Genomic DNA, 15998 nt, shown 5'->3' with positions numbered 1-15998 from the left:
CAAAATCAAGTTCAAGTGCACCACACCAGATCTATAAAAGAGCAGCAAATCTCTCTCTACAAGAGTAGCCGTGACGCTTGTATTGGCGGGAAAGCCATAAGCAGCACCTAGGAAGATCCGCACCTTGCGGCGCTCGTAACAGCGACGATGGACATCCGGTCGTTCTTCCAGAAGAAGCCTCCGGGCAGCAACGGCAATAGTAACAGCACCAAGAAAGCAGCGACGCCGGCCAAGTGTAAGCAATAGCAGCCTCCTCGTTTTCTGAAGTGTGCCATAACCATTGATTGGTGTTTCTTACAGCAGCCAAGCGAGCAGAGCCGGAACCCACGCCTCCGTCACGCCCAGTAGCTCGCCGCTCCGCCAAGCAGAACGTGGTGGTGCTAGACGACAGCGATGAGGACGAGGATGATGTCAGTAGCAAGCGCAAAGTACCAACTAAGAAGAAGACACAGCGTGTGGATTCCGATTCAGACTTTGAGATGCAGCCCAGCGACGACGAAGTGCAGGAGGTGAAACCCAAGAAGGAACCTCTTAAGCGGCTACGTCGTGCTGCCAAAGCTGATAGTGACGAGGACGAGGAGATGCCGGAAGTGAAGACGAAGACCGACGTGAAGATGGAGGTCAAGATGGAGAGTAAAAAGCCTATAAAATCGTCCTCTACTCGTACTGCAACTGATGATTCAGACCAAGCCATTATGAAGCAGGAAGGTGTGTTGAAGAAGGTGCCTGCACCGTGTTCTGGATGTCTAGATGGTAAGACGTTCACGTTCTCCGGTGTGCTAGAAAGTCTGTCGCGCGAGGATGCGGTGCATCTTGTTAAAAGCTGCGGTGGATCTGTTGCGAACAGTATTACGCGCAGTACGAAGTTTTTGGTGATTGGAGCTACATTGGAGCAAGGTGGCAATGTGACGGATGGCTCCAAATACAAGGAAGCCGTGGCGAAGAACGTCCGAATCTTGACGCAGAATGAGTTTTACAACCTCATTACGGAGGCTGCAACAGCTCAGCAGGCACAGGATTTAGCGGCTGAGAAGGCGAAGATAAAGGCTGAAGCTGGTGGAAAGACTGCTTCCACGAAAGGCAAACAGAAGCTGAGCTCGTACGTATCTGCTCAAGTTTTCCGAAAACTGCTCTGGTTTGAGAAATTTTGAACTGTTAATTTCTGTATTTTGTATGATAGATCGATCAACGACGAGCTGTGGACTGATAAGTACAAGCCTCAAACTCTGGATCACATGATTGGCAACATCGAGCTGGGCAGGAAGTTGAAGACGTGGCTTCTGGACTGGGAGGCCATGCACGTGAAAGGGACCAAGAAAGTCCCGTTCTCGACAAAGTTGTCTGAGAACCGCGGAGCGAAGACTGTGCTGCTGTCAGGGCCACCAGGTATTGGCAAGACCACGATTGCAAATCTGGTTGCTCGTGAGGTCGGATTTGAGTGCACGGAACTGAACGCGAGTGACACCCGCAGCAAGAAAATGCTGCAAACGGGACTCAAGGACGTGCTAGGAACGCAGGCGCTTCAATTCGGTGCTCCTACTGGGAAATCCAAGGAGAAAATGCATCTCGCGCGTCGTGTGATCATCATGGACGAGGTTGACGGTATGTCAGGTGGTGATCGCGGCGGAACGGCTGAGCTGATTCAGCTTATCAAGAAGTCGAAGACTCCGATCATTTGTATTTGCAACGATCGTCAGAGCCAGAAGGTGCGATCACTGGCAAACCACTCATTTGATCTGCGTATGCGTCGCCCCACCAAGATTCAAATCGGCAAGAGACTCATGGAGATCGGCTTGAAAGAAGGACTTAACATGGAGAAGAACGCAATTGAAGAAGCTGCTGAGCGATGTGGCAACGATATTCGACAACTGCTCACTCAGATGCAGAGATGGCGTCTTACCACCACTAAGATCACGTACGCGGATATGGTGAACCCGTCCTCGCAGCACAACAAGGACGAGAGTTTGCGGTTGAACCCGTTCAGCGCCACACAACAGATTTTCCAGCGTGATCTCTCGTTTGACGCGAGGAATGAGGCGTATTTTGTTGACTACGACTTGATGCCGCTGATGGTTCAGGAAAACTACATCCAGAGTATCATGAACAACCGGAGATCATCGGACGAAAACCTAGAAGCAGCCATGCACGCGTCGGAATTCATCTCAGAGAGCGACCTCTTGAATACCTACGTTCGCGTGGAACAGCGATGGGATCTGCTCACGAAACAGGCAGCCATGAATGTAGGTGCCTGCGTCTACTCGGCCGGGTTCATCGGCCACCCGGAGTTTTCCAAGTACGTTCATGCTAGGGTTGCCTGGCATGATTGCACTTACGAACGTTTATGTTTCCTTGTAGATGGCTGGGAAAGAACTCGTCGGCATCCAAGTCGAAGCGGTTGCTCAGTGAACTGTCAGTCCGAATGCGATCACACGCCTCTGGTTCCCGAGAAGGTTTGTGTGTTTGTTATTCCTTTTATCGAGTTACTGTAGATACTAACTTGAATCTGCCGCAGTCATTCGTCTCGACTACGTGCCGTACATGAAGGAAATTCTGCTGAAGAAGCTGCTATCAGGGGAGGATGTACGTTTATTTTGCGTGTGTTTTGTTGTTTGGTGTATGGCAGTTCGATCTTACTGCGATTTGTTCAGAATATCCACGAGGTTATCGAGCTGCTAGATGAATGCGAGATCACCCGAGAAGACCTGACAGAGTCCATGGAGAGCTTCAAGTTCCCTGGCGTAAAACGCCACTCCTACTCAGAACTCGACACCAAGGCAAAGACGGCGTTTACGCGAATGTAAGTTGTGCACATCTGTCTGCTTCCCTCCACCACACTGTACGCTCACTGTCATGTTGCTCTCCTTATTTACTGCAGGTACAACAAGGCTTCCCACAAGTCGCAAGCAGTTGTGGAGTCGGTACTTGGATCAACTACCATTAAGAAAGGACGAGGAAAGGCAGCCGCCACCAAAGACGATGACGGTGGTTTGCCTCCGCCGTCGGATGCTGAAAGCGAACCGGAAGAGGAGGAGGATCTGGATGTTAGCAAGTTTCAGAAGAAATCACGCGGAGGTGCAAAGCGCAAGGCACCCACTGCAGCAGGAAAGAAAGCACCTCGCAAGGCACCGGCCAAGAAGCGGCGAACTTAGCATGTTCTTTGCTAGAGCTGATGGCTGTCGTAGTAGTAGATCAGTGGATACGTATCGATCGCTTTTGCGGCTCCATGTGAATTTACTGTTCGTGATCTTGCAAAGCTACAGACAGTACTTGAGTGACAATCTGGGGGATTGTGCAGTAGAAGCTCCGGTAGAGCTATCACCCATGCTCATTCAACCTTTCACCACTCATCAGAAACAATGTCTTCTAGCGAGAAAAGAGGCTGCAAACGAGCTCGTCTCGGATCGTCCGACCACGTGAGTGTGGAAAGCAGCAGCGAAGACAGCGATGCCAGCATGAAGAGCCAAGCCAACGTTTCAGATTCTATGTCGGAGCGTACTATGGAGCTCTTCGCACAGCTGGCGGCAGACATTGTTGCGCAACGAGTTGACGTTGGTATCCAAGACGCCAAGGACACATTCAAGAGCTAGATAGTTGGAATTGAGCGAGCTGTTCGGGAGACACTGGATGTCAATGTTATCGAGCAGATTGCCGCCAGCGAAAAACTAGAGGCGCGGCAGTTGAAGAAGCACAAAAAGCTAAAGGCTGCGATTCGGGAGAACCAGCACAACACCAACGAACAGCTTCTTGAAGTGAAAGTCGCATTGCAAGAAGTGAAAGGATCCATGTCGAACCAACGTATCGAGTTCGACCACCAGCTACACCAGATTCTCCAGCAGCTACATCAGGTTCTCCAGTTGCTATACCAGTGCCAGCTAACAGGCTCTCGATCGTCGTGATCAAGCTTTCTGCTGAGAAGCGAGTGACCACTTGAGCCCAGGCCGGTGCAGCACTTCTGTTGTCAGTCTCAATTCACCATATTAATCGCCTAAAGGTACACCGAGCGCCAATGTGAAGACCAGTTTTTTTAGGACCGTCAAGTACGACGTGCAAACTTGGTAGAACAAGAACCAGCCTCGTGCACCTTTCCGTCTTCTCCCTAGCCAACCTCGGTAGACACGTCCTGTTTCGCGCAGAACTGGTGCTGACCTCAACTCGTCAGGGGTTGTCAGATGTCCTTATCGTGCAGTAAATTGAATGACGTCTGCAAATGTTTCCCAAACTCACGCTTCCGCACCGTCGTCTTCTGTTTAATGAACTTGGCGATGAAATTTGTCGGATCGGACATGGCCTATAATCGTTGACGACACCTTCTTGGCTCGACACCGGGGTTTGACGTCCTTAAATTGGCATCGCCAGGACGACTTTCAAACATGAACCTACCTGGACGGATGAATACTGTAGCTACCGAATGATTGAAAACTCTGGAGAAGCGAGGACCAGCAGAATGGCATGTCCTTCCGCCGTATTGTGCGAGTTGTCTACGAATCACTGGAAGCCACGATTATCGAGCAGCGTATAGTCAATGAAAAGCTCGAGATCCAGGTACTGGCGAAGCAGTGACCTTCCCACGCGCACGTGGAGGGCACCTCTTGGATCATTAGTCTCCAGATAGCTAAGCATTTTGACAAGTCCACCTTCCAAGTTACGTTTTCTTCTTCAAATCGTGACCCCTTTGGCTCCCAGCGTTATAGTCCATCATCTGGGGCTTGACTAACAGTTCTCAATCGCCGACGACAAATTTGGATCCACCAGCACGCCGATGCAACAAGAATTTCTTGAAGAAATTGCTCCATGGTGTCCCTCCTCATGAGGCCTCAGCATCCGCTGAAAGTGGTCCATGTAGCGCGTCACCAGATTGACACGTCGGAGGCATCACCAGCATCTCAACGTCTCGTCTATGTTTTGAAATGGATCTGATTGTTCGCACCATATAAGTCTTATTTAACCGGTGAATATGGTACCATCTTTTCCAAGCGTTTCCGGAGTTGACGCGTCACACCTCATAGGGCTGTACCCATAACTGACGTCACTTGTTGCCGTTTTTGATAAGCTTTATCCACCCCACATTTGGTCACCAGACTCCGGCACGGGTCTTCGATCTGGAAACCAGGCCGTCTGCACGCTCTTAGTATATTGTCGCGCGCCTTCCTCATGTAAAACGCTCTCTCTCTATCCTTCTGCATGCATTCCCCGGCCCCCTTTAGTCAATGACCTTGACCCCACATTCAAGCTGTGACTGAGACCTTTGCATCGCGATATCGGCTACCGCGCGTGCGTTCGATTCGAAGAAAGCAAGCGAAGCGCAAAGAAATCAGCTATGGCGTGTCAAGGAGTTGCCAAGTGACAGCGCTTACTGGTCCACCAGGTCTTGTAGCGCATCTCACACTCCTTGCTGTTATCCTAGCTTTTGTATGCGGGGCGTGTACGTCATTCGGCGCTCAACAGCCCTAAGCCGCCCGAGCGATGACGCGCTTGCGACCCTCAAAAAATCGACGCTGACAACCAGCCTGAAACATCACTTGGTATTTGTATGATGCAATTTTAGCAAACCAACGTGAAGATACGCATTTAATACGATAGGATTGGTCAAAACAGCGTTTCACCACGCACAAATGCATCTTGGAGTGATGGTCCGTCTCGTAGCCGCTGGTGCCCGGCATTCCACGCACGCCCACCACCCGCAGCGAACAAGAACGAAGCAACTTCTCCTCCTTCTCTCCACCTCCTTGCCATGACCGGCCATTCCACAACTGGAGCTGCAGGGGAGACGACACCCGACACGCAAAACATGGTGGCCCAGGAAGCACCCACCGCCGCTGAGGTTGCGGCTAACGCGGAGACACGCAGTGACAGCAACCCGCTCAACTACTCAAGCATGGAGGAGTACGTGCGTCTGCAGAAGGGCACGCGCGCTATCACGTCTGTCCTTATCGCCAACAACGGTATCTCGGCCGTCAAGGCCATCCGCAGTATCCGTAGCTGGAGCTACGAGATGTTCGCTGACGAGCACGTCGTGTCCTTCGTCGTTATGGCCACGCCCGAGGACCTGAAGGCCAACGCAGAGTACATCCGCATGGCCGAGCACGTCGTCGAAGTGCCAGGCGGCTCCAACAACCATAACTACGCCAACGTATCTCTCATCATCGAGATCGCTGAGCGTTTCAACGTCGACGCTGTCTGGGCCGGCTGGGGTCACGCCTCCGAGAACCCGCTGCTGCCCGACACGCTTGCTCAGACTGAGCGTAAGATCGTCTTCATCGGTCCCCCGGGCAAGCCCATGCGTGCATTGGGCGACAAGATCGGCTCCACTATCATTGCGCAGAGTGCCAAGGTGCCCACGATCGCCTGGAATGGCGACGGCATGGAAGTCGACTATAAGGCACACGACGGTATCCCCGACGAGATCTACAACGCCGCTATGTTGCGCGACGGTCAGCACTGTCTGGACGAATGCAAACGTATCGGCTTCCCCGTCATGATTAAGGCCAGCGAAGGTGGAGGTGGCAAGGGTATCCGTATGGTCCACGAAGAGTCCCAGGTGCTAAGTGCCTGGGAAGCTGTGCGTGGTGAAATCCCCGGCTCTCCAATCTTCGTCATGAAGCTGGCACCCAAGTCACGTCACTTGGAGGTGCAGCTACTGGCTGATACTTACGGTAACGCTATCGCGCTCAGTGGCCGTGACTGCTCCGTGCAGCGTCGCCACCAGAAGATCGTCGAGGAAGGCCCCGTGCTCGCACCCACTGAAGAAGTGTGGGAGAAAATGATGCGCGCTGCCACTCGTCTTGCCAAGGAGGTCGAGTACGTCAACGCCGGTACCGTTGAGTACCTGTTCAGTGAGCTACCGGAGGACAACGGCAACTCGTTCTTTTTCCTGGAGCTTAACCCGCGCCTGCAGGTGGAACACCCCGTCACAGAAATGATCACGCACGTGAACCTGCCGGCTGCTCAACTGCAGGTGGCTATGGGCATTCCGTTGCACTGCATCCCGGATGTGCGTCGTCTGTACAACAAGGATGCGTTCGAGACGAGTCCTATTGACTTCGACACGGAGAAGCAGAAGCCTCCGCATGGACACGTTATCGCTGCGCGTATTACCGCCGAGGACCCGAACGCCGGTTTCCAGCCCACCAGTGGTGCCATCCAGGAGCTCAACTTTCGCAGTACGCCCGATGTTTGGGGCTACTTCTCGGTGGATTCGTCCGGCCAGGTGCACGAGTTCGCTGACTCGCAGATTGGTCACTTGTTCTCGTGGAGCCCGACCCGTGAAAAGGCCCGTAAGAACATGATTCTGGCGCTCAAGGAGCTGTCGATCCGTGGTGATATCCATACGACAGTGGAGTACATTGTCAACATGATGGAGTCCGACGATTTTAAGTACAACCGCATCTCCACGTCCTGGCTGGATGAGCGTATCTCGCACCACAACGAAGTGCGTCTGCAGGGCCGTCCGGACCCCTTGATGGTGGTTCTGGTTGGAGCCGTGTGCTGCGCGTATCAGGCGTCGAATGCGCTTCAGGAGGAGTACGTTAGTCAGATCGAGCGCGGTCAGCTTCCTCACAGTCAGTTGCTGTCTCAAGAAGAGTCGCTGGAGCTCATTTACGAAGGTATCAAGTACAACATCAAGGCGTGCCGTAGTGGCCCCATCCAGTTCACTCTGTTCTGCAACGACTCGTACGTGCAGGTGGAGATCCGTACGCTGTCGGACGGAGGTTTCCTGGTGCTGCTGAACGGCAAGTCGCACGTTGCGTACGCTACCAAGGAGGCACAAGGTCTGCGTCTTGTTGTTGACAGCCACACGTGCGTGTTCACTAAGGAATACGACCCCACGCGTCTGGTGACCAACACGGCCGGTAAGCTCGCTCGTTACCTGGTGGACGACGGTGCCAGTCTGCGTCGCGGTATGCCGTACGCTGAGATTGAAGTGATGAAGATGTACATGCCGCTACTGACTCCGGAGGCTGGTGTTATCCGTCTTCTCAAGTCGGAGGGTGCTGTGTTGGCGCCTGGCGACTGCATCGCTACTATGGAGCTGGATGATCCGTCGTGTGTCAAGAAGTCTGACGTGTTCATGGGCAAGCTTCCGTCCTCGGAGAACACCAACGGAAACAGCACCAAGTCGGTGCACAAGATGCGCAAGTCTCTCGCTTTGCTGAAGAGTGTGCTGCAGGGTTACTACGCGCCCGAGGATCTTACGCAGAAGGCTTTGGTTGACCTGTTCCAGGTGCTCAAGGAGCCTCTGCTGCCCGTGGAGGAGATCAAGGAGGCCATGTCATCGCTCGCCGGTCGTATTCCGCTTGACGTGTTCGCGAAGGTCACGGACAAGATCCAGACGTTCAAGAAGGCTGTGGCCGAGGAGCCCAATGCTACCCACGAGTTCAACGTCGCTGAGGTTGCTGAGATCCTGGACGAGCACAAGAAGACGCTCGACACGGACCGCAAGCGTTCGGACTTTGAGGCTTCTATCGTGGCGCTCCGTGATATTACCACCAAGTACAAGCACGGCCTGATCTCTGGCGAGGAGGCGGTTCTGACCGAGCTGATCAACGAATACTTCACCGTGGAGACTGTGTACGCTAACTCGCACAACATTGAGGATGTGGTGATGGCTCTGCGTCAGCAGAACTCGGCGGATCTCAACAAGGTGTTCTCTATCGCGCGCTCGCACAAGGCTCTGGAGGCGAAGAACAAGCTGCTGCTGCAGCTTCTTGCGCAGATGGCCCGCGGCACGGCTGTGGCTCCGCGCAAGTCGATGAAGTCTGCTGCGTTTGTGCCGCTCCTCGAGAAGCTGGCCACGTTCAAGGAGAAGCAGTACTCGCTGGTGGCTCTGGAGGCGCGTCAGCTTCTGATTGACAACAAGATGCCGTCGTACCGCGACCGTCTTAGCCAAGTGGAGAAGGTCCTCAAGGACTACATCGCCAACGGCTCGTCCACGAACCTTGCTGAAGCCTGCGCGAACCTGCTGGATCAGTCCCAGCCGCTCTTCGACCTGCTCATTTCGCTGCTCGACCACGAAGACCAGAAGATCCGTGAGTTGGCGCTGGAGCTGTACGCTCTGCGTGTGTACCGCTCGTACCTCATCGAGTCGATGGAGACCATGAGCTTCAACGACATCTTTGCCAAGACGTTCCAGTTCAAGTCGCCGGTTGTCGATGCACTGGCTGTCGGCGTTGCTCCTGCTGAGAGTTACGACGACCTGGCGAGTCTTCTGCGTCGCAACAGCTCTGCCAGCTCGCTGGACCTGGGCGAACACAACTCTGAGGATTCCAACGAGGAACAGGAACAGATCGAGAAGCCGCTTGCCAAGCCTGTCGAGAGCTACCAGAAGATCTCGCCCAGCTTCGAGCGTCACGGTGCCATTATTCGTCTTGCGAACCTCGAGGCGTTCCAGAAGGCGTTCACGGATGTTATGTCGCTGTTCCCGTTGGCAAAGAAGACGCTGTCGGTGCGCAAGGACCCGCTTGTGAACGTCCTGCACGTCATTTTGGTGGACGAGCACTCAGAGGAGTCCAAGCTTTTGGAACAGGCTGAGGCGTACCTCAAGTCGGTGGACGACGATCTGCGCGCGCACAACATTCGTCGCGTGACCTTCTCGGTGCGTCCGCAGAACATTGAGAACGTCTCGGTTCACAACGCAGACATGGCGCTGTACCCGAACATCTACACGTTCCCTGGCCGTCTGGCCTACAGCGAGGACAAGATCTTGCGCCACATGGAGGCCCCACTCGCCTACAAGCTGGAGCTGCGTCGTCTGCAGAACTACAGCGTGACGCCTTTGACGTCGGAGAACAAGAACGTTCACCTGTATCTGGCCAAGATCAAGGAGTCGGACGCGCACATCGTGACCGACCGCTTCCAGCGCATCTTTGTTCGTGCGGTGGTTCGTCAGCTCGACCACGACGGCAGCGGCTCTCGTTCGCAGTATGACGCGTACCCGGGCCCTGAACGTTCGCTTGTCGATGCTCTGAACGCTCTGGAGGTGAACCTGTCCAACCCTCTGGTCAAGAAGTCGTCGCTGCCGACCAAGAACAACCACGTGTACCTCAACATCCTGCCTCAGGCCATTGTGGACCCGCAGTACCTGGAGGGCGTCATCCGTATTCTGGCGTACCGTTACGCTGAGCGTCTGGAGCAGCTTGGTGTGTCCACGGTGGAGCTCAAGATCATTGCTCGCTTCAACAGCGAAGCCCCGGCGATCCCGGTGCGTCTCGTGGCTGAGAACCCGACGGGTTACGTGGTGCGCGTGCAGGCGTACGTCGAGGCTGCTGGCCACGATGAGCCCATCTTCACCTCGATCGGTGACGAGACGCACGGCGAGCTGGACGGCATGCCGGTCACGACGCCGTACCCGGTCGTGTTCCCGTTCGACAAGAAGCGTCAGATGGCCAAGGCCATGTCCAACACGGTGTACGTCTACGACTTCCTGGAGCTCATCGAGTACAACCTGTTGCGTCAGTGGCGCAAGTACGTGCAGCAACGTACGCGCGGTGGCGGCTCGAAGATCACCATCCCGAACCTGTTGATGGAAACGCGCGAGCTGATCCTGGACGCGACGGGCAAGGCGCTGACGGAGACTACGCGCCCGCGTGGCCAGAACGACATCGGCATGGTGGCGTGGCTGCTGACGCTGTACACGCCAGAGTTCCCGGACGGACGTGAGATCATCATCATCGCCAACGACATCACGTTCAAGGCTGGTTCCTTCGGTACTCGCGAGGACACGCTGTTCGACCTGGCGTCCAAGCTGGCTCGCTCCAAGGGTATTCCTCGTTTCTTCTTCTCTGCCAACGCTGGTGCTCGCATCGGTATGGCCGAGTCCATTAAGGCGCTGTACAAGGTCTGTTGGAAGGATGAGACCAACCCCACCAAGGGCTTCGAGTACCTGTACTTGACGCCTGAGGACTACAAGGTTGCGTCGGCCGAGGGATCCGTTAACGCTGAGCTGCTGGTCACCAGCACGGGTGAGGAGCGCTACGTGCTGAACGACATCGTCGGTCGCGAGATTGATCTTGGTGTGGAGTGCCTGCGTGGCAGTGGTACAATTGCCGGCGAGACGTCGCGCGCGTACCAGGACGTGTTCACGCTGACGTACGCCTGCGGCCGCAGTGTCGGTATCGGTGCCTACTTGGTCCGTCTGGGTCAGCGTACGGTGCAGAACGCTACGCACTCGCCGATCATCCTGACGGGCTACCAGGCGCTGAACAAGCTCATGGGCAAGGAGGTGTACACGTCGAATGACCAGCTTGGTGGTGTGAAGATCATGCACACGAACGGTGTGACGCACCTGACGGCGAAGAACCACCTCTCGGGCATCTACTCTATCCTCGAGTGGCTGAGCTTCGTGCCGGCTGTTCGTCGCGGCCCGCTCCCGATCCGCGACCTGACCGGTGTGGATGAGATCGAGCGTACGGTGGACTTCTGTCCCGCGGACAAGAGCACGCAGTACGACCCGCGTGCGCTGCTGGCGGGTAAGGTGGACGAGTCGACGGGCAAGTGGATCTCCGGTCTTATGGACAAGGACTCGTTCCGTGAGACGCTTGACGGCTGGGCCAAGAGCGTGATCGTCGGCCGTGGCCGTCTTGGTGGCATCCCGTGCGGTGTGGTCGTCACCGAGGTGCGCACGTCCGAGAAGGTTATCCCGGCTGACCCGGCCACCCCTGCGTCGCAGGAGAACCTGATGCAGCAGGCCGGACAGGTGTGGTTCCCGGACTCCGCCCACAAGACGGCTACTGCCATCAAGGACTTCAAGGGCGAGGACCTGCCGCTGTTCATCCTGGCCAACTGGCGTGGTTTCTCCGGTGGCCAGCGCGACATGTTCGACGAGGTGCTCAAGTTTGGTGCTGCGATCGTGGATGGCCTCGTCAACTACGAGCAGCCCGTGTTCGTGTACATCCCGCCGTTCGCTGAGCTGCGTGGTGGCGCCTGGGCCGTGGTGGACCCTACCATCAACGAGGGTATCATGGAGATGTACGCCGACCCGCAGGGCCGCGGTGGTGTGCTTGAGCCGGCCGGTCTGATTGAGATCAAGTACCGCAAGAAGCAGCTCTTGCAGACCATGCATCGCTTGGACGACAAGCTCAAGCAGCTCACCGCTCGTCTGGCTGAGCTGTCGCCTGAGCAGAAGGAGACCGAGGGAGCCAAGATTTCGGCTGAGATCAAGACCCGTGAGGAGACTCTCCTACCGATCTACGTGCAGGTGGCCACGGAGTTTGGTGACCGTCACGACACGCCCGGCCGTATGAAGGCCGTGGGTTGCATCCGTCAGGTTGTGCCCTGGTCGAACTCGCGCAAGTTCTTCTACTGGCGTCTCAAGCGTCAGCTCGCCGAGTTCTCGCTGCGTCGCCAGGTGGTGGCTGCCAGCGCCGGCGGCCCGCGCGCTACAACGTTCGTGGGCTCTGAACTGGTGCTTAAGGGCTGGTTCACGGAGGCGGTGAACGGCGGCCGTGTGCCGCGCCAACAGAACGTGTCGGTGGACGAGCTGTGGTCGCACGGCGACTCGGACGTGTTGCTGTGGCTGTCGAGCGACAAGGAGTGGATCGCCTCGCGCGTGGCTGAGCTGCGCCAGGAGCAGATGGCCTCGCAGGTTGTCGAGATCGGCCGCAAGGACCCCAAGGCCGCCGTCGCCGGTATCCTCGAGGTGCTCAACCTGCTGAGCGACAAGGACCGCGAGGAAGCCGTGAACGCTCTGCGTCGTGGCTCCATCTTCCACAAGTAAGTGACGTCTAGTGTTACATGAGTTAGAGAAGAGGAACAAGTGAATGAATATGTATCGCTTCATGAATTTTATGACTGTCTTGCCATCGTAGCGAGTAACCAGGTCACGGTGGCACATTTTCTTCTTGATTCAACAGTCTAAACAGATCCTTGACGCTGCTTGGCTATCTCCTCCGCTAACTCTTGATATCCCGGTGGACAAGACATGGAGCGTTCGAGACCTGCCAAGTCTAACACCGAGTTCTCCGACTTGCCCAGAATACTAATGTCGTGGAATTTGGTGATAGTCGGCACGGGAGAGCCAATGTCGTCTTCAGCTTCGCGCTCACGGGGCTCCTCGTTGTCATCATGGGCCGGAGGAGGAGACGGAATCGACTCGGCCTGTTTGGTCTTCTCAGCCACCACCAACGAACGTTCGTGCATGTACTCGCTCCAGTCAAGCTTCTTCGGCTCGGCCAGTTTGCCCAGATACGGCGAGTATTTCTTCACGAACTCGCGCACTTCCTTCTGTAACTCAGCACGCTGACGCGGCAACTCATCCTGAGTGGCCTTGTACGTCGGTAGAAGACGGTAGAACAGCGGACGGACAGTCTTCAGCTCGATCATTCCAGCCTCCACAGAGCGTACGCCGAAGAATGAGAAGAGCGGAAACGACACCATGAGCAGCATAATGGACGACCAGTACCAGTCCGTGAAGACCACAGCCGCCATAAAGTAAATGAACCACAACACCGGCACGGCCACGATCGAGAATTGGATCTTCTTGCTGAGAATGACGTCGCGAGCCATCACCTTGACCTTGGAGCCTTCAAGCGCCTTCTTCTGCGCCGAGTTGGCCACATAACGAGCTAGAATCCCCACAGGCGCATTCAGAATGAACGAAGGGATAGAAGATAGCAGAAGGATCAGCGTGCCGTACAGTGCTGAGCCCAACACGTCGTGAATGGTCCACCACGGGATGTAAGGCACCTGGTGATCCTTGAGTCCCATCTTCTGCAGCGTCTTGTAGTAGTTATCCAGCTTGTGTTGCAGAGCCACGAGATCTTCCTGCGCTTCTGGCACATCCTGCAGCACCTTGTAGCCTTCAGCAAAGCGGCGATTCAGATCCTGTGTCTCCTTGGCCGACAAACGCACACCAGAGCGCTGGAACAGACGACGCGCAGTCAGCACTTCCTGCATGACGCCGTAGCTGGGCGTAGTCACGATCACGGAGCGCATACTCTCCTCCACACGATGCAGGAACGTGTTGCAAGCTGTACGTTTGTCTTCCTGGTACTTGGCCATCAGCGTTTGGTCCACAGTAATCGGAGTACCGAACTCCACAGTCACACGCCCACGGAAGCGATGGCCACGGAAGTAGTTCAACCCCACAGGCACCACAGGCACGTTGATGTTGTACTTGTCTTTAACTCCAAGAGCCATGATGGCAACACCAGCTTTAAGCGGTAACAGGTCCGTACGGTCGTGTGAGCCTCCTTCAGGGAAGATACCGATGCAGTTTCCACGCTTCAAGTGCGTGTACACCTTGGCAAACGTCACTGATTGGTCCACGCGCTTCAGAATGCCAAACGGGGTGTTCTCCAGCACCAATTTGCCTTTGCCGTCCTTCAACGGCGCGTTCAGTAGCAACTGCGAGTCGTCCAGCACCTGCACGATCTTCACTGGCGAGCCAGAGTCCTTGACGCTCTTTCCTTGGAAGCGGATCTGATCACCGGGCGTCACCTGCTTAGTGAAGCTGGTACCGTCACCCTGTACTAGCCATTGAGGTTTGCCACTGCTGGCACCGCCGCTGGACGAGCTCGCAGGAGTCACGGCTTCGTCACTAACGAGCTTAATCTTGCCAACACCAGTGGCCACGGAGTCCTGAGGACGCACCACCGGGATGCAACCCATAATACGAGCCAAGTGGCCCACAACAGGCAAGTGCCACGACTTTTCTGCAATCATGAAGCCCACTTTACGAGGACTGGTCATCATGACCACAAGACCGTCGACGAACTGGTTCGCGTGGTTGCCAGTGAAGATAACTGGACCCTCGGTGGGGACATTGTCCAGCCCGATGAGATCCACACTCTTGAATGAGATACTGAGGATACTGTTGAGGAAGACGCGTGTGGAGCGGTAGATGACGTCGGCTGCGTTGTGGAACAGCAGACCGAGCATCATGCCCACGGCCAGAACGCCCCAGTAGTAGGACGGTAGGCCTAGGAACTTGCTCACGGCCTTGATGGGGCTGCATACAGAGGGTGAATTGTTAGAGGGAGAGTTTTAAGCACACGCAGTGTGTCACAGGACGTACTTGAGCGAGTCGACGGCCAGCATCAGCAGCAGGCATAGCGCCAGGAACTGCGTCCACGTGTCATTGAGCACCTCCTTGTCGTGGAACTTCATCCTGGAGGCGCAGTCGGGTGAATGGCGCTAGGCGTTCGATGGGAAGATCGAAGGGCAGAGCAATCTCTTCTCTTTTGCGGTGGTGGCGGCGGATCGAGAAATGACTTGCTTCCAGAATGGCTGAGGCGGAATTTCTCGAACCAAGATCGCGTCTGGCGCGTCACAACCGAAGCCGACCCGAAATCCCACGGGCTCAATTTAACCTGAGCTCACTATGCTTTGATAACTCTACGGGAGGGTTAGGTCTGATTTAAGCCGTTTTTTTTTTTTACCAATTGATCGCGTTTGTCAATAGTGGGTATCGGTAAGTGCTCCCAAAGAGACTCATATTTGGCAGTTCTATTTTCGCTGATCTGGAAGTGCAATTGTCGAGTACGAGTCAACACGCGCTGGAGTCGCCTGACGCCTTCGTAGCAGAGTACTAAGGCGATCTCTGACACATCAATGTGGCGATGGAGCTCCACTGGGCCCCAGTCTGGTCGGCTTCCTCGCGGTAGTTTAGCTGACGACATGATTGGCACCTGATGCGCCACGTGCAACCTTCTAGCTGATCCCCCTCTTACGATTCGTAAGCTACGAACCTCTAAAATTTAGAGTCTAAATACGGTTAACACGCAGCTCGTCTGTCAGCAGTGCTACTACGCATTAGCAATGCTAACTTTGCGCTACCTTAAGGTGTTGCTATGCCCATCGGTGTGTGCCGGGCCCGCGAACATCAACCTGAGGTGTTAATAAATAAAACGTTATGGATGAATATCATCACATATCCGACCTTACTTGAATTTTGTATGCGCTTGAACTGCCTATGACAGCACTCAAACTAATTTGGACCAATCATAATTCACTAAATGCTGAGTTTCCACCAATAGATCTTATTAGGGGTAGGTAAGTCATCT

At 55.1% G+C, this 15998-nt stretch overlaps 5 protein-coding genes across 8 annotated transcripts; 3 read left to right on the top strand and 2 right to left on the bottom strand.

Moving 5' to 3' along the window:
- Positions 1-33: 33 nt before the first annotated feature.
- On the top strand, positions 34-3353 carry PPTG_09472 (hypothetical protein). Of its 4 annotated transcripts, XM_008904469.1 has the most exons (8): positions 34-235; positions 304-753; positions 848-1099; positions 1181-2293; positions 2356-2450; positions 2513-2580; positions 2649-2797; positions 2876-3353. In XM_008904469.1, exons 2-8 carry the CDS (start codon positions 743-745, stop codon positions 3147-3149), a joined length of 1962 nt encoding a protein of 653 aa, XP_008902717.1. In that variant the 5' UTR covers positions 34-235; positions 304-742; the 3' UTR covers positions 3150-3353. The 4 variants fall into 4 exon arrangements, with proteins under 4 accessions (XP_008902717.1, XP_008902715.1, XP_008902714.1 ...); XM_008904467.1 differs by having other exon boundaries at positions 304-1099; XM_008904466.1 differs by having other exon boundaries at positions 301-1099.
- A 3-nt stretch (positions 3354-3356) lies between these two features.
- PPTG_09471 (hypothetical protein) lies at positions 3357-3896 on the top strand (the record flags this gene model as incomplete). The annotated part of the gene is made up of 2 exons (XM_008904465.1): positions 3357-3548; positions 3645-3896. The coding sequence occupies 2 exons, from the start codon at positions 3357-3359 to the stop codon at positions 3894-3896; spliced, it is 444 nt and encodes a 147-aa protein (XP_008902713.1).
- A 269-nt stretch (positions 3897-4165) lies between these two features.
- On the bottom strand, positions 4166-4285 carry PPTG_22537 (hypothetical protein; the record flags this gene model as incomplete). The annotated part of the gene is made up of 1 exon (XM_008904780.1): positions 4166-4285. The coding sequence occupies one exon, from the start codon at positions 4283-4285 to the stop codon at positions 4166-4168; it is 120 nt and encodes a 39-aa protein (XP_008903028.1).
- Positions 4286-5625: 1340 nt separating this feature from the next.
- Positions 5626-12783, top strand: PPTG_09470 (hypothetical protein). Its single transcript, XM_008904464.1, has one exon. It carries the CDS (start codon positions 5732-5734, stop codon positions 12710-12712), a length of 6981 nt encoding a protein of 2326 aa, XP_008902712.1. The 5' UTR covers positions 5626-5731; the 3' UTR covers positions 12713-12783.
- Positions 12028-15210, bottom strand: PPTG_09469 (hypothetical protein). Its single transcript, XM_008904463.1, has 2 exons — positions 15011-15210; positions 12028-14944 (listed from the first exon to the last, which is right to left on the bottom strand). Exons 1-2 carry the CDS (start codon positions 15100-15102, stop codon positions 12850-12852), a joined length of 2187 nt encoding a protein of 728 aa, XP_008902711.1. The 5' UTR covers positions 15103-15210; the 3' UTR covers positions 12028-12849.
- Positions 15211-15998: the final 788 nt, after the last annotated feature.

Source organism: Phytophthora parasitica (genome assembly GCF_000247585.1).
Source record: "Phytophthora parasitica INRA-310 unplaced genomic scaffold supercont2.18, whole genome shotgun sequence".
NCBI classification, from domain to species: Eukaryota; Oomycota; class Peronosporomycetes; order Peronosporales; family Peronosporaceae; genus Phytophthora; species Phytophthora nicotianae.
The sequence above is the reverse complement of the archived record's forward strand: the minus strand, read 5'-3'. Positions and strand labels throughout refer to the sequence as shown.